At 46.6% G+C, this 26,072-nt stretch overlaps 1 protein-coding gene across 2 annotated transcripts in view; it reads right to left on the bottom strand.

Annotated features, from left to right (window-relative positions):
* Window positions 1-776: 776 nt before the first annotated feature.
* Window positions 777-26,072, bottom strand: part of LOC147621888 (PPR containing protein) — a 41,638-nt gene continuing 16,342 nt past the window's right edge. The window contains exons 6-9 of one of the 2 annotated variants that reach the window (XM_086822907.1): window positions 8,396-8,519; window positions 8,234-8,287; window positions 2,649-2,885; window positions 777-2,516 (exon numbers count right to left, since the gene is read on the bottom strand). In XM_086822907.1, the coding sequence (XP_086679033.1) occupies window positions 2,415-2,516; window positions 2,649-2,885; window positions 8,234-8,287; window positions 8,396-8,519 (517 nt within the window). In that variant the 3' untranslated portion in view covers window positions 777-2,414. Of the gene's footprint in view, window positions 2,517-2,642; window positions 2,886-8,233; window positions 8,288-8,395; window positions 8,520-26,072 lie in introns of both variants that reach the window. The other variant, XM_086822906.1, reaches the window with a different exon arrangement.

The following is a 26,072-nucleotide window of genomic DNA, read 5'->3' on the forward strand; positions in this document are numbered from 1 at the left end:
AGAGAAATTGAATCCTCCCTCATGATAATGACCTTGTGTTATAGTTAAGGGGAGAGGGCCAGTTCTCCTTTTTTTTAATTCCAAGTTCCATATACCTTTGAACACAGGGTTGCCAAATGGGACAATCTACAAGGGGCTGAAGAACAAGGCTGAATTGGGAAGGTCGCGCCACTTCTTGAAAGTCTTCACCTTGAGTTTGCTTTGGTTTCTGTGTAGCAATCTAGCCCAGTCAGCAGAGGGCAAAAGAAAGCTCCTTATCACCTATTTGGAATTTAATCTATCTACAAGTTTCAGATTTTGGACAGTCCAAACTCCCTTGGGATTTTGGGAGGGCATAGTAAGTCCAGGCCACTTTAGGGATTTTATAGGTCAAGCCATCTCCTCAGAAGAGAAAGTTTCTGCATAGGGATTCCAAACTCTTAAGATCCTTATCAGAAGGCATCCAGCAAGAGAGAAAAGAGATTAATGTTTGAATCAAAATGTGCTTCAAGACAAAGATCCTTCCAACCGGACTCATTTGCATGCCTCTCCACTTGTCATTTTTTTTCCTTTTTCTTTCTAGAACCCACATCCATCTCTGATGGATGGACTCCCCAAATCCCATTGCAATGCCAAGGAGCCTGAAGACCTAGCCTTCTTGAAGGATTGAACATCCTCATCGGAGGAGCCAATCACGGGGGTCATTGATCAAGGTTTTGATGCCTACCTTGGCATGATTCATCTAGAAACTTGAGGCTAAACAAAAAATATAGACATTCCTAGAAGGTAGAAATAGATTGGTTGTCATTGTGGAGGAGCCCATTTGTGTCATTGGCAAACTATTGAAGGCAAGACTGGGAGGAGTTATTACAAGGAAAATCCTTTGAGGGAACCATTATTCATGGCTTCTTAAATAAGCCAACCCAAGGCATATATCCCATTGGCAGATATCATGGCCTGGCCATTACTAAAAAGGGTGCAAATAGCCTTGATGAACCAAGGGATAACCCCATATCCTTTAGAGATTGGTTGATGAAGGGCCATTCCAACTTGTCATAAGCTTTGCCAAAATCAATTTTGATGAACAAAAAAACTTGGTTTGTTTCTCAACCCCTTCCTTAAGGGCCATTTTAGCCTGTCACATAAGCTTTGTCAAAATCAATTTTGATAAACCAAAAATCTTGGTTCATTTCTTCGGCATGTTCAACTCCTTCCCAAAGAGCAATGGTGGTGTCTAGAATATCTCCCTTTTACAGAGTCTTTTTATTCCGGTCTAATCTAGGAGTTAAAGTGAATGGTGAGCATGAGAGCTAGGACCTTATAAGCTTGGTGGGCCTCTTACGAATCCCTTGCAGATTATGTTGCAAGGTGTCAACTGAGGCTTTAATCTCCTGCAGACAGATGAAGTCAGGCATCATCCCTGAACTAGTAATCCACTCCTTGATTGTGGAAGCTCTGCTTTTGTGTTGCATGATAGAATTCTGATTTCTTCACTGATTTCGTTGGAGTTTTTGAGGGGGCTTTGGGTCCCCAAAGCTGGGGAATACAGATTATCTTCTTCTGGTGAGCTGAGAGTAAATCATATATGTAACCAGTGATTCTTTACCTTTGCTTTGGTCAAGGGACTTATAAGGGGGATCTTGACCTAGAAGAGATTCTTCTTCAGCTTGACTGTTTTGGGCTCCACCTAAAGGGCCCCCGAGGCATCATGAAGCCTGAAGCCTTGACTTTACGGTCTAATCACCTTTAGAGCATTCTGCAACCTCATCTGCAGTTCACGCGATCTGAGAGATTAGAACAAAACAACAGCAAAAACCCAGCTGGTTAGATCTCTCATTACTTGCGGGTGCTTGTCTTCTTTCCTAGGCATGAATTTATCCATGAATTGTGGAGCACGTTTGAGCATGAAAATGTGTGTCTAGCGCAACCTTTGAGAAACACATTTTTTAATTTGCAAGTATGCCTGAAGATAGATGGAGACTTCATGAAAATTATTTATAAATCTCACAGTTGAAATAAATCCAGCTACTTTCAGGGTCATAAACTTTTGAGTAGAGGTTTCAAATAAATCCAGCTACTTTCAAGGTCATAAACAGAGAGCAAACTTTTGATTAAGTATTCCCACACATCAAGTTTCATGATCCATTCACCAAATAGCTTGCCTCCAAACAAGGCTCTGAAGCACATTCAGCGCTAGACTAGCTTTACATTGTGGTTGCTTTTATGGTTGATTTATCTTTACAAAGGCTCTTCACTTTATATAGATATAGCTTTGTACAGATATAATTGATGGAAACTCCCTGTGAAGTGATCCATGAAATGTGGATTACGCATTTTTTTTTTTTTGAACTCTTTATATATGCCCACATGTATGGAACCCTAAACAGAAAATTGTCAACAATTCACCAGTGGATGCCACCCTTTTATGGCAAACACTATGGACCAGTAAGTATCACCCTTTTTGTACCACACTCTGAGCAATACTTAGAGGTCTCCCGTATATATCGAGCACCACATTCATCACAATATTTTGCAGGCTGCAAGAAAATCATCACGACAGCCCTATCAAGACAAAAAAAAAAATGGATCCCATCGTCCCAAAAGAAAGGCTTTTCTGATAAATTTGACTAGTTTTAGCAATGAGTCCAAAAAGGTGTTCATACCATTACCATGATGCGGCTTCCAACATGTAGAGCAGATGGTGGATGCATTCCTCGAGGCATATGTTGTGGCGGTGATGGATGATGTGCATGCAATGCATCCGCTAGGTGAGGAACATGAGAATGCTGTGGATGTGAAAGATGGGACAACTGTTGTTGCTGTTGCTGTTGCTGTTGCTGCGGGTGAAGCTGATGATCTGGGTGGCATTCCATGGGATGTGACAGGTGCTGGATTTGGTGTTGGGGCTGCATACGAACAACACATGAACAGGTCAAACATACATTTTTGTTTCAATACGTGAAAAAAAAGCAATTCACTCATCTTCTCCAAGGTGCCTTCGACAGTGTGAAGTGAGAACATTGAACACCTCCACGTAAACTGGTCTCAAGAGAGCTTAAGCTCAATAACCGGGCCATGGACAACTTATTCATAAGAGTTGCACGCTAAGCCCATAGGTTCTAGCAAGCAAGAAGGGTTTCTCCACTGCTCCTAGGGACTAGCGGACAAATGTGAGACCAAATACAAGTATAAGATATTCTTAAAACCACCATCCAAGCTCAAAATCCATTAACGAAATGCTATTCACCTGCAAGCCCGACCTTGAGGCCACCAGTGCAGTCTACCCTATGGCATGTAACCCATCAAGGATAAATGCATGAATTCTAGTAACTATTCCCCATGTACACTAGGCTTGTCCAATAGAAAAGGTATTCAAACTATGCACCAATGGAAAGCTCAGGCTATTTCCCAAACTTAGTGTCTACTCACAAAAGCTTCAAATCATCAACTTTATCATGCATAACATAGACTTCATGCTATAGCATCCCCACTCACGTCATCGATGCCAAGAGTAGGTGCAGTTTCACACATAAAGATATGATGCCCATAATAGTGGGTGATTCTTCATGCATACACCATCATACTGAATTTCTATCACTTCTCTGGCAGGGGCAAGAAGGATCACTGTCTTGTATTCCATACATACGTTCCATGGGTTCCTAGTCAGATCCAAGCCATGGACATTTGTGAACCCATCTGGCCTTACAATGCTAGACCTAGGCCATGCTGCCAATCATTTCTATCTTGGCACCTTTTTTTTTTGGTAAAAACAATTGTTCTATTACTTCAGTATACACGGAGAGAAGCCCTCAAAACTTCTTTTGAGATCAGAAACAATGGAAAAACGAATCTAATCCCATTGAACTGTATCAAAATCCTTTGCAACATCTATCTATAGCAAGAGTACATCCTGTTGTGAGTATTTGGCATACTTAATAACCACATAAGATTACAAATGTTATCTGATTTGTCATCTAGGAACAAAGCCATTTGGGCTTGATGCAATCCTCTATGCAGTATCTTTTTGACTCTCCGAGTTATCATCTTAGAGATGATCTATATAAATAACAGGCATAAGAGTAATTGGACGCTAGTCCAAAAGATTCTAACAAAGCTACTGTTTCAGCACTGATCTGACCAGTCCTCTCCAGGATGATGGGATAACACCCTCCTGCCATGATTGATTGATCATAAGTAATAATGGATCCTCAAGCAAATCCCAGAATTGCAAAAAGAATTCCACAATCAACCCATCCCATCCAAGAGATTTCAATTTGCCTAAATCCATGACTGCATTGTGTATCTCCATAGACGTAAATAGGCTTTCTAGTTCAATGGCTTCTTGCACATCCATTATTTCGATGACATTCTGAAGCAATTATGTTCGAATGGGTGTCATGTTAGGGGTTTCAACAAGAGGCGACGCAAAAGCTTGCTGAAATTGAGCAACACATTCTTGCTCAAGCTAGAGTACATTGTGTGTCCACTCTCCATTGCCCTTTTGCACTCATGAAATACATTGTTTTTGTATGGTTACATGTAAGCTTTTAAAGAAGGCTTTAGATGAGCAGCCCTCGTCCCAGATAGGCTTCTATCAAGACCTGATTTGCCACTTTTGCAACTTTCGATAATTATTCAATTCAAGTCGATGGTTGGCATAAAATATCTGGTCCTCTTCCTGAGGAGACAAGGGACAAACATGACTAGTTTCTTCACGAGTTTGCAACTGATTTTTCAGCTGTTGAATTCTCTCTCTCCTCACCCATATACCATTTGTCATAATCTATAATCACCCCTTGCATTCAAGATGCAAAATGGTACCAACCAATATCCATATCTTCATAACTTTCAGCTGTCAAAGCAAGGACTACATTGACAACCATGTCATTGAAATACTGATGCGTCAAATAACTGTTTTTAATCGGTAGTAATCTCTTAACAGATAGTTGTAAATCATCTACTGGCATGTCAAAGTACAAATTCAGTCATATAGGAGCACTGCAACGAGTAATCCACCCACATTCTACATGTAAAAGGATCAATCCAAGCAACATTAAACAGCCTGTCAAACCTTGCCTTGTAAGTTATATAAGCATTATGATGAAAGGTATAGCCCTTCTTATCAAGGCACATAGTCGTCCAAATGTCAAGTGCATCTATGTGACTTGTTGCATTTTGCCAGGCAACTCTTTCACTTGCAATCATGTATGAATTTCCTTGAGTAGTATCATCTCTTGCCAGAGAGTTATTTAAATCCCCATATATGAGAGAATTCATCAACCAAGAGTAATGCTACAATTGTGACCACATTCTAGCTCTTTGTGCAAAGATTGTGGATGCATGCAAACTCATGTCTCACCAGAGCATACACTGCACCATGAGTAATTTGCCTTCCACATCATTGTAAGCAACTACATGTTGCAATTCTTGTTTGACAAGAAAGCACACACTAGAGAAAGTAGAACCACCGAATATATACAATATCCATCAAAGAATCCAGTCCAGCCAACCAAAGCATGTTGCTTTATGTTCCTGAAGACATACTATGTCTGACTTCATTCTATGTACATAGTCCTAGACCAACCTCCATTTATTCAAGTTTCTTAAACCCTGTACGTTATATGACATGCATTTGAGAGGTGCCTTCATGATCATTTTATTGAGAAGTTAAAATTAAGTGCGAGCCATATCCCGATGAGCAAGCTTTACTCCGCCAGGTAGATGTTTCAGTCCACATTCTAGACTACAACGGTCGGGTCTCACAAAAATAACCTTTCTCGGGTTTGGGGTTTGCCAACCCTCCACATCTATCACATTCTTATCCTTATTTACAGCATTTTAGTTCTAGTAGGCATATGAGCTGGCTTCCCCGCTCTTGCTCTTATTTGCACACGTGTTAGCAACAGGCACTAGAGGGGTTTGCCTGTCCTATTGATGTTTCCACAATCAGAGCCACAAGAATTGAATCAACAGGTGGCCGCAACATAAGAGTGGGACAATCAGAGGCCAAATGTCTAAACTTATGGCAGATGTAGCATGCTCCTGCAAATACTCCCCATTTCAATTCATAATATTTCTCCCATATTGACATCATCAACCTCCACTGCAATGGATAGTGGGGTGGGTTTATCTACATCCCATAAAATACAAAATCTACTTCTATTACCCAATTTACGTGGGGGGAAAGATGATAATGCCCAACATCTAAGCAAATCCTGGCAATGCATCAGTGAAATCTACTGGGAAATTAACCACCTCAACCCATACTGGGCATTGATTCTTTCAAATTGCTTGATAGTCTTTCATGGGGTGTCCATGGAAGCACATGCACTATCCAACGGCCATAGAACAATGGCAAATTTTCTAACAATTGCTGCTTTATTGGTTTTAAGAGCACCACTTCAAAAAAGCCACGTGCAGCATAATAAACCCCATTGACATAGCATCCACCAAGCAAGTTCTTAACCCATTGAGCAACATCATTTGCACTAGGCATTTTCCCAAGCAAAAACAAAATGACCACACATTCCGAGAATTTCTTAACTTTTGGCAATATAGTTTGCATTAAAATTTTTGTATAAGTGGGTTCAGGTTTATCCCACACAATCAGATTTTCCTTGAAGTCCTTATGCAACACATCAAATAGGTACTGCGCATCAGGGTTGTCATGGTGTGGCATCACAGTTGCCGATTCCTTGAGTCTCTTGAGACCCATTTCATCCGGTACCTTATCTCCACAACCGGAGTAGACTGCGTGATATCTTGGCACCTACGAATTACTGCACAATGCATACTACTAAAGGAAATTTGCCTACTAGTGCATAACAATATACCTCAGCCTTTGTCAAAGTCTAGTTATGGCATGGTTGAAACATAAAATTCTTCCTCTCCCAAAACACACATCCCCCACATGCACACATGCACACAAGCACACAACAAATTAAAAAGAGAGAGTACTGTTCCCAAAAGAATGGGTGGGGCTGCTTTACTGGATGTCCGCTTGCATATGGTGGCACGTAGGTGGGCGCTTTTTCAGGATATGTGTTTGCAGGAGCAGCCTTGGGTATTCATGGCTCGTGACTTGATTGAGTTGGAGGGATTGTCACATGGACGGACACGTGTGCAGGCTTCATGGTGGGACATTGTGAATGCGGCTCATCCTGTCCGTATTCGCTCATCTCACATTTTATCGCATATTCTCCTTTCTTGGCATGCAGTTCTACTATTGGCTCGGTGGGATCCTGGTCATGAAAGACTACTTTTGAACTCTTTGCAGTTCGAAACATTTGTGGAGTCGCGTGTCATTGTTTGGCCAGACAGAGATGCTTCACGCATACGACTCAACCGCATGGTCAGGTTAGGCTTGGTTAGAATCCGAGATGCTGTGATACCTGGTCGTGGCAGGCCATATTCGTTTCGTCGTATTCGGCAGCACTTTAGGGTTCCTCGGACATTTCAACCACTATGGGTTGACATCATGCATGCAGTTGAGCCTTTTACTCCATTGCCTCGGCCATCTGCAGATCAGCCTTGGCTTGATTGGGCACTATGTAAATCTGGTGACTTGATATCACTTTCAGCTAACCAGGTCTATCATAAGCTCGTATCAGAGAAAGATTGGGTTTCAGCCAAGGCCAATAAGGTGTGGGGATTGCACAAGTCTAAATCATGGTGGCAGAAAACTCTTATGCGTGGTTGGCAGTCTAAACTCCCTTACCAAGGTAAGGTTTTCATTTGGAGGATGTTGGTGGGAGGGTTACCTACACGGGATCAGCTCAGCCGTCGTAAAATTACATTGGCCTCTTGCTTCTTCTGCACGACATGCACTGAAACAGTTATGCATCTGTTCATGAGTTGTCCAGTGGCCCATCAGATTTGGTCTTTTGTCTCTCGCGTTTGGGAGGCAGTAGAGAGGTCTACTGTTTCGGCTCATCAGTGGATATTTGGGATTTGTCCTCAAGTCATTACTTCGGACAGTCACCTTGTGATATTCCATTTCCTTAGATGGACAGGACTTTGGCATATTTGGACTACACGGAAAGGGTTCATCTTTGATTCCTTGTCTGGAATACATGGGCACATTCTACGTATCCGCGGTTTGCTGCTTTGGCAGTTTTCTTCTCTTCTTCATGGCACACATGCAGCCAATCCTTTTACAAAATTTCTTCTCCTCAAAACAAATAACTTAATATTCCAACCTAAACCCATAGTATACAACTGAGATGAAAATTGAGTTGAAGGAAAGATGACTTACAATAGCCCGCATGGTTTGAGGTGTAGCAAGAACAGATGTAACACCCGCAAAGTTCTACCCCAAAAAAAAAAAAACCAACAGTAGGCATGTCGGTTGAGGCTATGGCATAAACTGCAAAGTCTATATAAGATATTCAATAAAAGGCAATTATAACCCACATACTGGAAAAGCTGGAACATTGGGCATCGAATGCTGGGGGGCTCTGCGGTACTTGTGCCTTGGTGAAAAAAACTTATAATCCCTTTCAGAAATCGCAGCCTCATGTCTGCCTGTCAACCTTTTGAACCTGTACTGAGGACAGTAACCTCCATTTACTGACAAACAAACTAATCAAATTCCCATACACCGAAAAGCAAACATAATGTCACAAGCATCATCCACATTCAGTAGATGCATGTGGATGATGCATGTCTGCCTGTCAACCTTTTGAACCTGTACTGAATACAGTTAACCTCCATTTACTGACAAACAAACTAATCAAATTCCCATACACTGACAAGCAAACATACTGTTACAAGCTTCATTCACATTCAGTAGATGCATGTGTCATGCTAGGCTACCAATCAGTGTTAGCTTTTTGCACAAAATCAGCCAATGTTGTGATCCCTACTCTATGAATGTAATCATTGCAAAAGTATTCAGTAAAGCAAGAATCGCAAATTGGTAAGTTGACCTCCTTTAAGGCCTAAGAAAAAATCCCCATTCTACATATCTTCTGCAAGACTACTAGAGCAGCCAGCCAGAGGAGAGGAGAACAACTTGGAGAGTGATAAAACCTGCCCAAAGAGCAGATCAGTCTACTGCTTTCTCTAACATCAGATTCAGCAATTAGGAGTGGACTACACGAGGTTTTCTTGCTTTTGTTCACAGCACCTCAATTAAGTTCTTAGCATATCTAACAAGATTCTTACTAAACATGCAACTATACATAGTAGACTATCTTGAGAGTATTATCATCCCTCTTTTTGTATCTTCTTCGCTTTAGCCTCGCCTTCGCCTGAGCTTCAGACTCTGATGGAGACTCCTCCCGCCTCGCCTCAGAGGGACTCATCCGCAGCCCCCTCGCCCGCCCCCGAGGACATCCCCATCAGGCTTTCTCTTTCGCCGGAAGAGGAAGCGAGCCTCACCGCAGATGTGGAACGCCTTCAGGCTCATTCCACCATCTGCCGTATAGTCGGCACTCGCCCCAGCAGAGGGGAGGTCCGGGATCTTCTTCAGGCCCGCCTTCTTGCAGATGTGGGCAAGATCCTGGACGTACAGCTACTGGGCCGTGGACATTATCAGATCGAGTTCGAGACCGCCCAGAGTGTGGCCAAGGTCCTTGCCATGAGTCCCCTTGACATCCGGGGTGCTCGAGCTTTCTTCAGACCTTGGCAGCATGGCTTTGACCCAGCAGCGGCTGAGCAGGGAGAGCGCCTTTTTCATGTTACAGTTTGCTTCCCTGGACTCCGTCGGGAGTATCTTCCGCTCCTCTCTCGGCTAGGAGCATTGGTGGGCTCGGTACTTGAGACTGGCCCCACAGCAGCTTCAGTGGTGGCTAGAGCAGCTGGGCTACCCTCCGTCAGAGTTTTGGTGTCTGACATCTCCTCCCTTCCTAAGGTCATTCAGCTACCTAGGATAGGGGGGGGATGGATTGATCAGAGAGTGGAGTTTTCGGGGCTCCCGAACCAGTGCTTCATATGCAGGCAGGTCGGCCATCTGGCCAAGGCCTGCCCTCGCAGGAGACCTCGACCCCCACCACAGCAGCAGGCCCCTGGTGGCCCGCCCACAGATGCGGCACCGCAGGCTGCCTCCAGGACACCTGCTCAAGCCACAGAGACTTCGGAGTGGCAGCCTGGACAGGGGCGCCGCCGAGGGAGACAGCCACAGCAGCACGCTCAGAGACCGCTGCAGCAGCAGCCACAGTCTCAGCCTCACTGGGTTCCCGTGAGGAATAGCTTCGCTCCCCTCCAGGAGGAGACACCTGCAGAGACCACTGAGGACCAGGAGATGCCAGCACCCCCTCCTTCTCCCCCCCCACCCCCATCCCATCCCACCGCCTCGCTTCCACCTTCGCCTCCTCCCGTCCCCGCTCCGGTTGCGGCAGCGGCTCCCTCTCCACCCCCCTCGCCCCCCCCTCCTCCCCCCCCACCCGCCTCGCCTTCCCGGGAGGCCCTGGCAGTCCCCTGGCGTTCGCCCGCAGTCCGAAGGGCGCTGAGCACTGACCTCGCTCGAGCACCACAGAGGAGACCTACCATGCCGATTCGGGCTTCACGGATATCATCTATCCGCAGTCGGCTGAGTCGCCTCGGTGTTAGACAGCGATCGGAGGCTTTCGATTACACCTTCACTCGGCTTTTTGGAGCAGAGGGCCCCCATGAGCCAGCACCCATCCGAGTTCATGTAGTGATACCTCCGGCCCACGGGGAGGAGGCACTTGATTCAGCGGTGGCCTTCTCGTTCCCTCTTTGTGGCCCTTGCGACCGGGAGTGGACTCTAGAGCTCGCTCTTAGCACTTTGAAGACTCAGGCAGTTGAGTTTTCTCATCATGTGAGCGACCTGGAGGTGACAGATGTGATAGGCTGGCTCAGGGAGTCCCGGAGCTGGCTCATTTTTTCTTGGATCCCGGGAGTGTGGATGCCTCAGGGATTCGTCATTTGGTCGTGCGTATAGTGGCAGACTTAGCACGCGACCCTGGATATGTATGTATACACGAGGTTGCTCTGTCAGAGCAGGAGGCAGTCGCCATGGGCCACAGCCACTGGCGCCTGCTCCGTGATTCTTGTGGTACACCGGGTGGGCAGATTCAGAGCCGCTTGGATGGAGACTACTCTCCATCCAAGCCGCTTGCGAAGGCCCGCCGTACGGCTGGGACAGCATCCACCTCAGCAGGTCACCCATGAGGATCATCTCATGGAATGTACAGGGCCTGGGCGGAGCACATTTTATACGCTATCAAGGTTGCTTGAGGCAGGAGCTTCAGAGATGCCTGGTTGGTGGCAGCATTGATATTTTGATGATGCAGGAGCACCACTTGGGTGAGAGCAGGATCCGGAGATATGGTTCGGTGATGCCTGGTAGATGGGATACCTTTTGGTCTGCAGGGTTTGGTCCTTTGGGTGGACAGGGAGGAGTTTGCATGGTCATTGCAGATGTATGGCGGAAGGCCATTGTGGATCGAGGGATCATTGTGCCTGGCAGAGCGCAGTATGTCATTCTGAGGATGCATGATGAGCTAGTGGGCGTGCTCAACGTCTATGCGCCTAATCATGCTAGTGCCAGAGCAGAGTTCTGGACCCAGGTTATGGATGCATTGCCAGAGGCCGCACATTGGTGTGTCGGGGGAGACTTCAACATGCTTGAGGATCCGGCCGATAGGGTGGGAGGCAGTCATGTTACAGTGCACGGCCCAGAGCTTGCAGCTTGGGACCGGTTTTGCATGACACTGAGGATCACTGATGCATGGCAGCATGGGGCCTTTTCCCGCTCTCAGGACAGTCTTAGGTTCTCTCGGTCGGATCGTCGACAGGGAGGGACTAATTTATCTCGGATTGATCGCTTTTATGTGGGCGACTAGTTAGGGGAGCGAGGGGGCTCCGTCGGCATTCTCGCTGGCACCTCATTTTCAGATCATGCGCCAGTTATCCTGACATTGGAGGAGAGGACACGGGAGCCCAGCTTGCAGTTGAGGATCCCAGAGAGGGTACTTACAGATCCCAGTCTCGCTGAGGACATTGAGAGGATCTGGCATGATAGTCAGTGCCCTGACCAAGATGTAGCAGGCCAGTGTGCCCAGGGACTCATCGAGCTTAGCTCTTTTCTGCACGCTGCAGCTTTGACACGGCTGGGAGAGATTCGCGAGCGGGAGCATCGGCTCAGACGCAGCCTTGCCTCGCTTCAGCGCCTTCAGGAGCAGCAGCCTGCATGTGAGTGGTTGGCGTCACAGCTGAGCCAGGCACGACAGGAGGTTAGAGAGGCAGAGGAGCAGAGACATGAGTTTTACTATCGTCGTCAGGCCTCTCAGTGGACGCAGCTTGGTGATAGAGTGACTGGGGAGTTCTTTGAGATCACTGGACCCCGCCATGCTCGGGCAGGAGTCCGTCAGCTTGGTAGACCGGATGGTTCGGTAGCTACTGAGCCTGGGGAGATCAGAGCCATTGCCACTGCATTTTATAGAGACCTGCTTTCAGCGGAGTCAGCCACTGAGGACAAAGATGCTTGCAGACAGACTGTGTGGGCCCATGTGCAGAGGAGGGTCACAGATCGTATGCGTTCAGTTCTTGGTGCGCCTCTTTCAAAGATTGAGCTTGCTGAGGCCTTGAGGGTCCTGCCGCGACATAGTTGCCCAGGGGAGGACGGACTGACGCCGGCCTTTTTTATGCGCTATTGGGACCTATTAGGGCCAGGCCTCCCGCAGGGGCTTTCAGCATGTTTTGGATACTGGGGTGATGCCGCAGAGCTTTTCAGAGGGCTTGATTTATCTTATCCCCAAGGGGGAGGGAGTATCAGATGATATTCGGCATTGGAGGCCTATTACGATCCTCAATACTGTCTACAAGGTCTTAGCAAAGGCCTTGAGTTTGAGGATCCAGCCCTTCCTGGGGGAGTTGATTCATGCTACTCAGACAGGATTTGTCAAGGAGCACAGTATCCTTGACAACATCTTCACTTTCTGGGAGGCAACGGCCCGAGCTAGATTTCTTGGCGAGGACTTGGTCGTGATGCTTCTCGATTTTGAGAAGGCATACGATAGAGTTGATTGGGGTTTCTTAGAGGGCACCATGCTTCGCTTGGGCTTTGAGCCAAGATGGATCAGAGGGGTGGCGGCTCTGTATTCCACAGCTTGCAGCCAAGTGTTGATTGCAGGAGGACGGGGGCCGAGTTTTGAGTTGACCAGATCAGTCCGTCAGGGGTGTCCCCTTGCTCCTTTTCTTTTTCTCTTCTTTGCGGAGGCTATGAGCATGTATTTGACAGCAGAGGAGGTTGGTTTGAGAGGACTCCAGCTCCCAGTCCGGGGGGAGGACCTGCTTGATGCTGAGTTTGCAGACGACACGGGCTTATTTTTGCATGGCCAAGAGGCCAATCTTCTTCGGGCAGAGCAGTCGCTCCAGGTTTTTAGTGCAGCCTCGGGAGCATTGATCAATTGGCGCAAGACAGTGGCCTTTTGGATCAGTAGTGCTCCTACTCCGGCATGGAGCCCGGACCCCGGTTTTAGATGGATCCCTCCAGGCACAGCAGTGCGGTATTTGGGATGCCAGATTGGCCTAGATTTGTCACCTGAGCAGCAGATTGCCCCGCTTCTTCTAAGCATTCGGAAGAAGCTTTTGTATTGGAGTACAGCTCGACTATCCTTGGCCGGGAGGGTGGTGGTGGCAAATCAGGTGCTGTTAGCGACCATGTGGTACATTACGTCTTGCTGGATCTTCTCGAGCTCTTGCATCAACCAGGTAGTACAGAGGCTGATCAGGAACTTTTTGTGGTCTGGGCGGGACGGTCAGCCAGCTCGGGCAAAGGTTGCATGGGCAGTTATTACACTTCCGCTGGCTCAGGGAGGTTTGGGCATTATAGATCCAGTCGATCAGAGTAGAGCCTTATTGGGGAAGCTTATTGTTCGGGGGTTGCTTCCAGGCGCTGAGCCTTGGAAAGAGCTCCTCTTGCAGCGGCTGCAGGCTCGAGCGCCCCCAGCAGGGGGCACTTGGGCACCAGAGATTCGCTGGATCTTCATAGAGATGAGGACAGGCCTCAGTAGAGGATGGGAGGACAGATTTGCTTTGAGTATCCTGAGAGCTTGGAAGCTGCTGAGACCGGGGCTCTCTCAGCGACCTCCTTGTGTTGAGGAGCGGGCCAGACAGCCGCTCATCTGGAGCCCTGCGGTTCGCACAGAGCAGGGTCATATGCTGGGTTCTCGGCCTCGTCTAGCCTGGGGGCCTTTAGGGGCAAGCCCAGCTCGTAGCTTTGGAGACTGGCAGGCCTTCTGCAGTCTCCCAGAGGAGATTCACGTGGAGAGGCTGAGTCACTTCAGAGGGGGGTTGATTATGAGGGATGATATCCAGGAGGCACTCACAGAGGAGTGGTTCACGCCTCTTGAGCCAGTGGCCCCACGATGGATGGGAGCCTTTACTCAGTTGGAGATCCTGATTGCGGTCAGGGCTTGCACTGAGGATGGCAGTTGCCTCTACTATGAGATTCAGGATGAGGGCAGACTCCAGCGAGTGGAGGTGGAGTCGCCTTTGGTTGCAGAGTGCACTTTTCAGAGGATTCGGGTAGTGGCCGCCGCTTCTCGGAAGTGGCATATTGACCCCAACCTTGCTGATGTACTCCCGGATTGGCGCATATGGGCATATGCAACGCGCCCCTTGGCCCGGCTACAGTGGGACCCCGGGGAGTACGAGTGGCATGATCCTTATGCATCCCTTGAGGCCACAGAGATTACCTTTTTCCAGTATACTGTTCGGCTGGGACGGCATATTTTGACGGCGAGGAGGACGGTCTCTCCAGCGGCAGCGGGGCATTGGCGGCTACAGGGACTTTCACAGGAGTTCCTGGAGGATTTTTGGGCTCGGCTCTGGGCCAGTCGACAGGCCCGCAGGATCTTGACTTTTCAGTGGCTGGTTGCCCACAGGGGCTCAGCAGTTGGCACTTGGCTTGTTTACAGCGGTCTTCCGGCGGCCTGCGTCCGATGCGGCCACCCTTTGGAGACACAGAGACATTGCCTTTGGGATTGCCCTCAAGCGCTCCAGAGGGTATGTTTACGTGGGGTGCCGCTGCTTGGTCGACTTCGTCAGGGCCTGCTATGGGCTATGAGATGGAGCAGGGCAGTCAGGCCATCAGATTTATTAGGGGCCAGCCTCGCCTGGTTCCGGCACCGGATTTCTCGTCCGCCAGCTGGACACAGGAGAGGGATTTACGATGGGAGCTCCTCAGTAGCCTCACCATCTGGTTCACCTGGAGGGCCCGTTGCTTTACGGCCTTTGAGGGGAGACTAGAGCCACCAGCAGAGACAGTACGGGGGATTTGGCAGGAGCTGATCCACACCCTGCGAGGACAGTACGACCGCATCCGGGGTGACTCGGACGAGGCGATCTTACGACGCCAGGCCTTTCACACCACTTGGCGTTGTGGCCCCTTCTACACCTTACACACGGGATCCCCCCGTTGGCACTACAGGCCACCGGTTTGGCTCTTCCCCCCCCCTATTGTATGATTTAGCCTCTCAGTCCTTTGTACTGATGCTTGTATTCTGCAGCACCTAGGGAGAGTCTCCCGGGCTGCCATGCTGTACTCACTGCTCTGTCTCTCTTATGAGCAGGAGCGATCTTTTGTAGCCCTACGGGCATTTTTATATAACTAATGAAAGGATCTTTTCTCGGAAAAAAAAAAAAGTATCACTATGTTCGTGAACGGGTTCTTGCTGGAGATTTGCGTTTGGAGTATTGTCCTTCCGCGGAGAATGCTGCAGATCTGTTCACCAAGCCGGTTTCTCAAGCTTCCTTGACTCCTCATCTTCAGATTCTCGAAGTTTGTTCAGCATCTAGTGCTGAGAGGGGGTGTTAGCATATTCATCCCCAGATTCTACTCTTTTATGGTGCCCATTTGGTCCCTTTTGCATGGCCCTTGCTTGTGGGCTGGCCACCCCTTTTTCTACTATTTTTCTGGGATTTTTCCCAGCCTTTCTGGCATTTACCAGTTGGCCATGTCCAGTAGCTCCAGTTGGCCTCTTTTGCAGCTCCAGTCAGCGAGCACTTACTATAAATAGTGGGTGCTGGCCTCTCTTTTCTCATTCAGTCTTGGACTAACTGTGTCTCTTGCTTCGGACTGCTTTGCTTCAGTATATTCAGCATAGTTCTCTCCATATCTCTCTCTCTTGCACTCTCTGTTCAACACATTCTAGTGCCACTGCTTACGCTGTGTGCATTCTTTCAGCATGTAGGGTAGGATCTGCAAAAGACTTAGCCTAGGTTTTGTTACTTCCTCCACCAAAACCTCACCTCGATGGAGAGCAATGATGCTTGAAAAGAAGAGTCAGCATAGTTCTCTCCATATCTCTCTCTCTCTTGCACTCTCTGTTCAACACATTCTAGTGTCATTTTGCTTACGCTCTTTGCATTCTTTCAGCATGTAGGGTAGGATCTGCAAAAAGACTTAGCCTAGGTTTTGTTACTTCCTCCACCAAAACCTCACCTCGATGGAGAGCAATGATGCTTGAAAAGAAGAGTTACAACGTAAGTATGAGACTATGCAAAGTCGTCGAAGACAGAAAGATGAAGAAGGATACAAAAGGAAACGAGAACAATTAAAAAAGGAACAAGAACGCCAAGCTCAATACAAACAAATCATGGCCAAGTATATGCAACGACTCATAGAAGAGGAACGTCGACAACGCCAGAAAGAAGCACATTAAGTAAAACTTCAGGAAGAGGCACGTGAAGCCCACCACAATTGAAGAAAAAATGGGCACCGCTCATGGCAACATCAACAAAGGCCAAGGAGAAATCATCTAGGGTTGTGAAGCAACCCAAGACCGAGAGCATTGATGCAACGAAAAGAGAGCTTCTAAGACAAGAGTTCTCGAGAGACGTGATCATAGAAAGAGGTGTTTTCGAGGAGGTGCCATTACTGGAGATGCACGTGCTAGAGCCAGAGCCAAAGCCAGAGCCACAAATCGAGCAAGTGGATCTTTCCAAATCCTATTTGAAGAAGGATGAGGTCAACTTGATAGTTCCCAAGGAGGTGGATCTCTCCAAACACACTTTCAAAGGAGATTCCATAAAATCTATACGAATCATGTGAGGAGGAGGAAGAGACTACATGTGATTCAGAAGATCCAAACATTGTGCCAAAGAACTTGAAGACCAAGTTAGAGAGCTTGGGGATCGAGCCAGTGGATATGAAGTGGAGTCTTCAATTGAACTGAAATGGAATTGGAGCAAAGGTGTATGGATTACCCCAAAGCTCCAAGCTTAGCAGGTGGGGATGTCATGTGTATCCGCTAATCCCGATGCTCATAGACATGAATATTCTCATAAGCAAATTTAGGGACAGATTTAGGACGGATTTTGCAACCCTACAAGCTCCTAGAAGTGCCCAAGGCATAGCCCAATGGTTGGGACATAGTTTGGACACAAAATATAACTTGTTTTGTGGAAAAAATATGCAAAATTGACTTGATTATGAATTCATACTTTTTCTCTTTAAATAGCATCATTAGGCATTTATCAAAATCATCATTCAAAGATCAAGACGATCCATTTGTTAGAATTTGCAAGACAGCAAGGACACAGTGGTGGATCAACAGAGGCTTCTCTTGTCCGATTGCAAGATAGGACTACAAGGCTCTTTGGTATGCATCATGAAGCTGTGAATCAACAAGATCATTTGCACAAAGTTGTGAATCAACAAAAGCATTGTATATAAAGCATATTTTAGCAAATATACAATAGATTAGGTCTATCTTTTTTTCTCTTCTGTGTCTTTGCTAAACATAGGATTAGCATTAATCTTCTTTGTTTGGTGTTAATCAAGAACACGCTTACGTGATGCATGTCACATTTCTTTACACCACAATTTTAAGATTCTAAGGGTTTATCCCTTTGAGTATGCTTTGACTCACACAAAAACGAAATGATCTTCTCTCTGAGATTTGCGCCTCTAACTCCAGTGTGCCTAGCACTTATTAACCTGTATATCCACTACTTCTGTCCATATCTCTTACAAATCCCCCTTGTAGTTGGAATCAAGCCCAAAGCTTTGCGGAAAGCTTTGAACTTCTCCCATGAAAGTGGCTTGGTGAAGAGATCTGCCACACTGTCCTGTGATGGACAATAGATAAGACAGAAATCTCTTGCAGAAGTCTCTCCCAAATGTAATGATAGTGAATCTCTATGTGCTTGGTCCGTGCATGGAAAACTGGAGCCACAACCATAACACTCTGACTATCTGTTAGTATAGGAGTAGCACCCTGCTCGCTAGCACACAAGTCGATAACCAATCTCATGAACCATATACTCTCAACTGTGGCCGTGAAGACTGCTCTATACTCAGCTTCACAAGTAGAAGTAGCCACGATAGGTTGCCTTTTGCTAAACCAAGATGTGGAAGAATTACCTAGCAAGAAACAAAATCCACTAGTGGACTGTCTAGTATCATAGTCTCCAGCCTAGTCTGAATCACTATAAGCATAAAGCTGAAAATCAGCCCCCCTGGCATAGAACATCCCATAAGACTAAGTGCCTTGGAGATATCTAAATACTTGCTTTACAACTTACCAATGCTTTATCCCTGGACTGTGCATAAACTTACTCAACAGGGATACACCATAAGAAATATATTGCCGTGTGTTGCATCCAACAACTTGGTTGTAAACAGTAGCATCAAAAGGCTCACCTGCATCATGGCTACTAAGCCTCATACCTGTCTCAACTGGAGTAGAGATAGGTTTGCAATCTTCCATGCCAAACCTCTTCAAAAGCCTTTTTATATACTTAGATTGATACATTATAATGCCACCATCTGTGTGCATAAAGTGAATACCCAAGTACAAGTTCAACTAGCCAAGATCTAATAATTCAACAGCTCTATGTAATTCAACTTTAAAATTTTCTGTTGATTACTCCCTGTCAAGATTATGTCATCAACATAGAGTATGATGACCACTATGTCTGCACCATCAATGTGCACATACAGAGTACTTTCAGTTGGACTATCATCGAATCCATGGCTGGTCAAATGTGCATGTATCTTTGCATACCATGCCCTTGGTGCTTTGCTTAAGTCCATAAAAAGTGTTCTTCAAAAGAAATACTTTGTGTTCATGGCCTGTAACCACAAAGCCAAGAGGTTGACGCACATAGCCCTCTTCCAAAAGTTCACCATTCAAGAACGCCATCTTGATATCCAATTGATGCATACTCCATCCATGATTTGCTACCAATGCAATAACTGTCCTGATAGTAGTATCTTTGACGTAGGGGCAAAAGTCTCTTCATAGTATATTCCTTTCTCTTGAGAAAATCCTTTAGCGACTAGTCTTGCTTTGAATCTATCAATAAATCCAGCTAGCTTCCACTTGACTTTGTACACCCATTTTGTTCCAATAACATTTTTACTAGGAGGCAAGTCAACAAGTTCCCACGTACCATTCTTGATGATGGAACTATACAAAACCCCAAAAACCGACATCATATACTCCATCACAGAATGGAGTTGCGAGAGGAAGAATAGGACCATTATGGAGATGGCCCGTGCTATGCTTGAGCATTCTTCATTACCTCGACGTTTCTTGGCTAACGCGGCTTCCACTGCTGTCTACATTCCGAATAGGTCTCCTACTGCTGCTCTTCCAGATAAAACTCTATATGAGGCTTTCCATGGTGAGAAGCCCTCCATGTTCATTTCCGGATATTTGGGTGTGCGACGTATGTTCATGTGCCTAAGGAGTACCGCTCCAAGTTGCACTCGAAGTCTCAGCGCATGACTTTTCTTGGATACAGCACTGTGTCCAAGGCATATCGTCTTTATGATCCTCAGGCCGGCAAAGTTGTTGTGAGCCGTGATGTGTTCGACGAGACTCCTACATCCTCAGAGGGGGGTGGTGAGCTTCTTCTTCCTCCACCTCCGTCTCCGCCTCCTTCTCCTACTCCTCCCGTTGCTTCTGTTCCGTGTCCAGCTGTGGATTCTCAGTCAGATGATGATGACTCTTCTCCTCCTCCAACGAGTTCGAGCAGATCTGTGCCTGGATGGTATTATCAAATAATTCGTGATTCTGGGTTACGTGAGCTACCTTCTGCTCCTCCGCCTAGTTCTCTCCGGCGTTCCTCCAGAGTCACAGGGAAACAAATTCATGAGGGCAACATGTTTGTTAATTATGCTCTTATGTCCTCTATCATTAATGGTCCTTCTGATCCCACTTTTGTGGACACGGCTCTTTCACATGAGCCTTGGCGTCGTGCTATGCAGGCACAGCTGGATGCTATCGAACGGAATGGCACTTGGATTTTGGTGCCTCGGCCACTGCAACGTAAGGTAATTGGTGTGCGTTGGATTTTCAAATCGAAGTTTCGAGCTGATGGCAGCTTGGACAAGGACAAGGCGAGGTTGGTTGCCAAGGGTTATGCTCAGCGCCCTGGAGTCGACTTCGATGACACCTTTGCTCTGACGGCCCGGATGACTACCATTCGCACCGTTCTTGCTCTTACAGGTCAACATAGATGGCCCGTTTTCCAGATGGACGTCAAGTCGGCTTTCCTGAATGGAGAGCTTACACAGGAGGTTTATGTTGATCAACCGCCAGGATTTGTTGTTCCAGGCAAATAGGATCATGTGTACTGGTTGAACAAGGCTTTATATGGTCTGAAGCCGGCTCCACAGGCTTGGTACCAGCGGATTGATGAGTTCTTTCAGAAGCTCGGCCTGCGCCGTTCTCATGCAGATTCGAACCTTTATATCCTCCTTGAGAGGGGGTTGATTGTTATCATTGTGGTCTATGTTGATTACCTCATCTTTACAGGTTCTTATTCTGTGAGGATCCGTTTTGTTCTGGATGCTTTGGAGACAGAGTTTGAGATGACGAATCTTGGCCTCTTGCATTATTTTCTCGGCTTTGAGATTTGGCAGACCTCGAAGGGCATTTTCTTCCTCAGCAGAAGTACACACGAGAGATTCTCGTTAGATTTCAGATGATTGGGTGCAAACCAGTATCTTGTCCTGTGGATATTGGTGAGAAGCTTTCTCTTCTTGATGTTCTCTAGGGATTGATCAGGGACCATATCGGGTTCTCGTAGGTTGTTTGGTGTAGTTGACCTACTCCGGATTGGACATATGTTTCGCAGTCAGTTTATTGAGTTCTTTCTCATCCAAACCCCGTCAGCAGCATTGGCGGTGTGCTCTTAGAGTTCTTCGGTATTTGCGTGGCACTTTGGACTTTGGCATCTTCTATGGCCAAGGATGCACTCTTGTTGGATGGTCTGATTCAGACTCGGCTGGAGATCCAGATACTCAGTGTTCGACCATCGATCGTGTTTTTACACTCGGATCTGGAGCCATTTCTTGGAGCAGTAAAAAGCAGCCTCCTGTGACGCTTTCCTCTACCGAGGTGGAGTACCGTGCGGTTTGTTATGCTGCATGTGAGGCGATATGGTTGCGGAGATTATTGGAGGAGCTCGGCTGTCCTCCTACCGGATCTGCTCTTCTTTGGTGTGACAATCAGAGTTGCATCGCCATCGCCAAGAACCCTGTGTTTCATGCTCGTACGAAACACATTGAGATTCAATATCACTATGTTCGTGAACGGGTTCTTGCTGGAGATTTGCGATTGGAGTATTGTCCTTCGGTGGAGAATGCTGCAGATTTGTTCACCAAGCCGGTTTCTCAGGCTTCCTTGGCTCCTCATCTTCGGCTTCTCGGAGTTTGTTCACCATCTGGTGCTGTGAGGGGGTGTTAGCATATTCATCCCCAGTTTCTGCTCACTTTTGGTGCCCATTTGGTCCCTTTTGTATGGCCCTTGATTGTGGGCTGGCCACCCCTTTTATTATATATTTTTCTGGGATTTTTCCTAGCCTTTTTGGTATTTTACCAATCGGCCAGTATTAGCATCCCCAGTCGGCCAGCATACCTGACCTATAAAATGGAGGTGCTGGCCTCTCATTTCTCATTCAGTCTTGTACATATTTGCTCCCTCACTTATGAGACTTCTAGTGTCTCTTGCTTGGGACTGTTTTGCTTCAGTATATTCAGCATAGTTTGCTCCACATCTCTCTCTCTTGCACTCTCTATTCAGCACACTCTAGTGCGCCTTTGCTTTCGCTCTGTGCACTCTTTCAGACTGTACAGGAAAAGTGCAAGCCCTAAAGCTGGACACATGGCCCCTTGTGAGCCCTTGTCTAGGGATGCGTTAGCCAATGTGCCACTACACAAATGTCAGGATCAAGTGTGCATGTCCCGCACACACATTTAACCCTCTTGAATGAAGTATTGGTGTTCTAGGCACTTATTAGGCTAGTAGCCAAAGTGAAAACGGTCACCTGTCTAAGTCATAGGTAGAGGAGCCCGTATTTGTGTGCACTACAAACCCGTCATTGGCATGCAAACTAGCAACAAACAGTAGGGTTTATGGTGGCTATTGGGACCAGCTGTGAACAGCCCATTCCCTAGGCCAAAGGGCACAATAGGAGGCCATATGGGCATAGGTGCACATCACTTAGGAGCCATACGTGTCAAAACGCTGGAGACAAATATTATTATTTATCCTCTTTTTCAAGTCGGCCAGCCCCTTAGCCCAGTTGGCCTCTTTTTCCAACCCCAATCCCCTATATAAGAGTGCTCCAGCCCTCAGTCTCAGAATCTGACTAATTTGCAAAAACCCCCGCATCGTGAGCAAGCCCCAAGCAGCCCACAAGAAAGAAAACACAAAGGAGAAAGGATCTGAAGCTAGACGTGCAGCAGCGTTTAGCAAAACGCAGCACATAGGGGGTCACCTGGAGGAAAATGCAAGGCAGATTGCTGTCCAGCAGTGCAGCAGAAGGTGGCCAGTTCAGCCCCTTCACGGGTGCTTTACATAGGTATATTGGTCAGTGTTTGGTGCTGATTTGCAGCTCACAGTCAGTCCAAATACATTCAGCAATACAAGCAAATACACCTTCAATGGGGACCCTTCGAAGGGTTAATTGGGACCCAATAAGGTGTACTCTCTAGTGTCTCTCTCTTTCACTTGTTCATTTGCAAATCATCAAGTTATGAATGCTGAATTATGCTCTAATCAAGCTAATCATTTTATCTACAAACTTCCACATGCAACATTCACACAGCAGAAAGACTTAAAACATATTATGATTAAGCACATGAGAGATTAAAGCTAATTAAAACTGAACAAGACACAATGGGGAAACAGAGATCCCAAGATGAAGTCTCCTCCAAGAGTGGCCAGCCATGGAGAAAGTGTTGGAATGCACAGCGGAAATGAGATGAACTGCTGTGAGAAAGAAAACGCAGAAGTGGAGAGAGAGGGAGAGAAGCTGTATAAACTCTGCTATATACACAAGATCCGGTACAATAAGAAGTGTGGGGGCAAGGGTGGTATAAATACCACCCTGGGCTGCTGCTCAGCCAGCCTAAAACAGGCTGACGGCCCTATAAGAGCCCACGGCTGGGAAAACCTCCAGTCAGCCAGCAGATGACCAGTCGGCCAAGACCAAATCAGGTCGGGCTGCATACAGATCAAGTCGGTCTGGAGAAAAACAGTCAGCCAGCTCTGAAGGTCCCCCCCATGACTAGCAAAACTGGGAAAAGAACATGGAAAATGCTGAAAAATGGAGACTACTCCTAACTGGCCGGGCACACCCACCACAGAGACCCTCACTCCCTACTGAGTAATATGGTACAGACAGGAGATGACTGCTAACACCCCCTCTCAGCTCCTGGATGTCGAACCAAACCCAATGAGCTAGAGTGTTGACAGAGCATCGCCTGAGGTAGGACCTCGTGAAGAGGTTTGCTGCATTGTCCTCCATCAAACAATAGATAAGCAAGATGTCACCAGCCAAAATCTTCTCACAAACAAAGTGATATTGTATCTCTATGTGCTTGGTCTGGGCACCGAAGACCGGGTTCCGAGTAATAGCTACACAGCTCTAGTTATCGCACTAGATGACCGTGGGTTTCTTCTATGGAAACCCAATCTCACCAAGTAACCTCCGCAGCCACACAACCTCGCAAGTAGCACCACAAGCAGCCCGGTACTCTGCCTTTATAGAAGACAAGGCAATAGTTGGTTGCCTCTTTCTGCTCCAAGAAATAGCTCATGATGTAGATCTCCTCATGTCTGGATCTCCTCCCCATTCTAAGTCACTCCAACCTCGGAGTCTGACTCGGTCCTTGATTCCCCATCCAGTAACATAGAAGAGTCCAAGATTCTTCGTACCCTACAAATACCACAAGATCTGCAATCCTGCGTCCCAATGAATCTTCAAAGGTGTCTGCATGAATGAGCTCAACAACCCCACTGGAAAACTCAAGTCCAATCTAGTGTTCAGTAACCAAATCAATGAACAAACAAGCTTCCGATACAAGTAAGCATCAACTTGCTCACAAGGATCATTAACTGTAAGTTTGGTATTCAGGTCTATTAGAGATGAAATAGGCTTGCAATTCTCCATCCCAGAGGCCTCAAGCAACTCATGAACATACCGCTGCTGAGAAACAAAGAACCCCCTCTGGGTCTGCCAAATCTCCAATCCCAAAAAGAAATGGAGTAAGCCTAAATCCGTCATCTCAAACTCCTTTGACAAGGCAACCTTCGTCACAGCTATGCGATCCACATGACCGCCAATGAGAATAAGATCATCCACATAAAGGATAATCAAGGTCACCATACCGCATTCCCGAAAGAGATACAAGTTCGGATCTGCAACTGATCTCTAGAAACCCTTTCTAAGAAAGAAAGAATCAATCTTCTGATTCCAAGCCCTGGGAGCTTGTTTAAGACCATACAAGGCCTTCCGTAACCTGTAAACCAACCACCCCTTTGATCCCGGCCTCAAAGCCTAGAGGTTGCTCAATAACACCTCCTCCTGCAAGTCACCATTAAGGAACGTAGATTCTACATCCATCTAATACACCGGCCAACATTGAGAAGAGGCAGGGGCAAGATGTAAGCCCAACGGGACGTGCAATGACAGACTCAACCACATGTCCAAGAGATAAAGATATAGAGAGAGAGGAGAGAGAGAAGGGAATAAGGATCTTGCACAATACACCACATTGAGCGGGGAACAGGCTCCACTTCCTTTCAGGAATTTATTCAGGAACAATCCACGAGCACACTGGCCAGGATCAATACAATCAATGAATACAAAACAAATAGATATGCCGATGTAGGTTATCCAAGTTGATGCCGATGTCGATGTCGATGTTGAGGGACAAGATCTCTGACCCACAAGTATCTCTCACCGGGCTAGTACCAAATCTAATATCCAAATGAATCCAAATCCAAATCCAAGTCCAAGTCTAGATCCAAGTCCAAATCAATTCCAAAACCAAGTCCAAATCCATGTCCAAGATATATATATATATATATATATACCTAGATGAATCCAGGAATATGTCCAAATTCACCTTTTAGGAACGTGCATGTTATATTGTCATGGTAGTCAACCCACAGGACTATATAACTATCAACTCCATTATGCATAGTATGGACTAGATACTACTACATCCCCACTAACATCATCAATGCCCAATAGTGGGTGTAGAACTCTGTATCAAGATATGCTCTCACACACGCACTCCACACACACACACACACACACACACACACACGAGCATATATTCACACAGCCCTTCGTACTTTAGTTTCTGTCAAACCTCCGGAGATGCAGGGCCCACTCAGCCATATGAAGCCTAGCACTAAGGGAAGTAGCAAATAGAAAGAATTAGCACAGCAAATATGTCTAAGTTCCATTTCCATGCCCAAGCTCTATGTCCAAGTTCTCCTTGTCTATGCTCCATGTCCGAGCTCTATGTTCCATATCCAAGTTCAAGTGGTCCAAGTTCCCATGAGTAATCTCCACAACTCCTACAACATTGTCGATAAAGAAAACCATGGAAAAGCTCTTTCTGGCAAGAAAACTGATATACAACCCGTTTTAATGGTTTTCAGGCGATAAAAACATCCATTCAGATTTATCAATTTTAAAAAAACAAAAACAAAAACCTTTGCAGTCATTTCAAGGAAGGTTCAGCAACTTTTGGGGGTCTGCCAAGGTTCCCCTTTGCCAAGACAATTGGAAAATTGCAAGTGGTGCCATACGTACTTGCTGCTCTGCAGAGTTGCCCATCATTTTGGTACAGGATTTGGATAATTTGGGAG

This window comes from Cibotium barometz, chromosome 29 (genome assembly GCF_041138505.1).
Source record: "Cibotium barometz isolate CiBa-2024 chromosome 29, ASM4113850v1, whole genome shotgun sequence".
Classification (NCBI taxonomy): domain Eukaryota; kingdom Viridiplantae; phylum Streptophyta; class Polypodiopsida; order Cyatheales; family Cibotiaceae; genus Cibotium; species Cibotium barometz.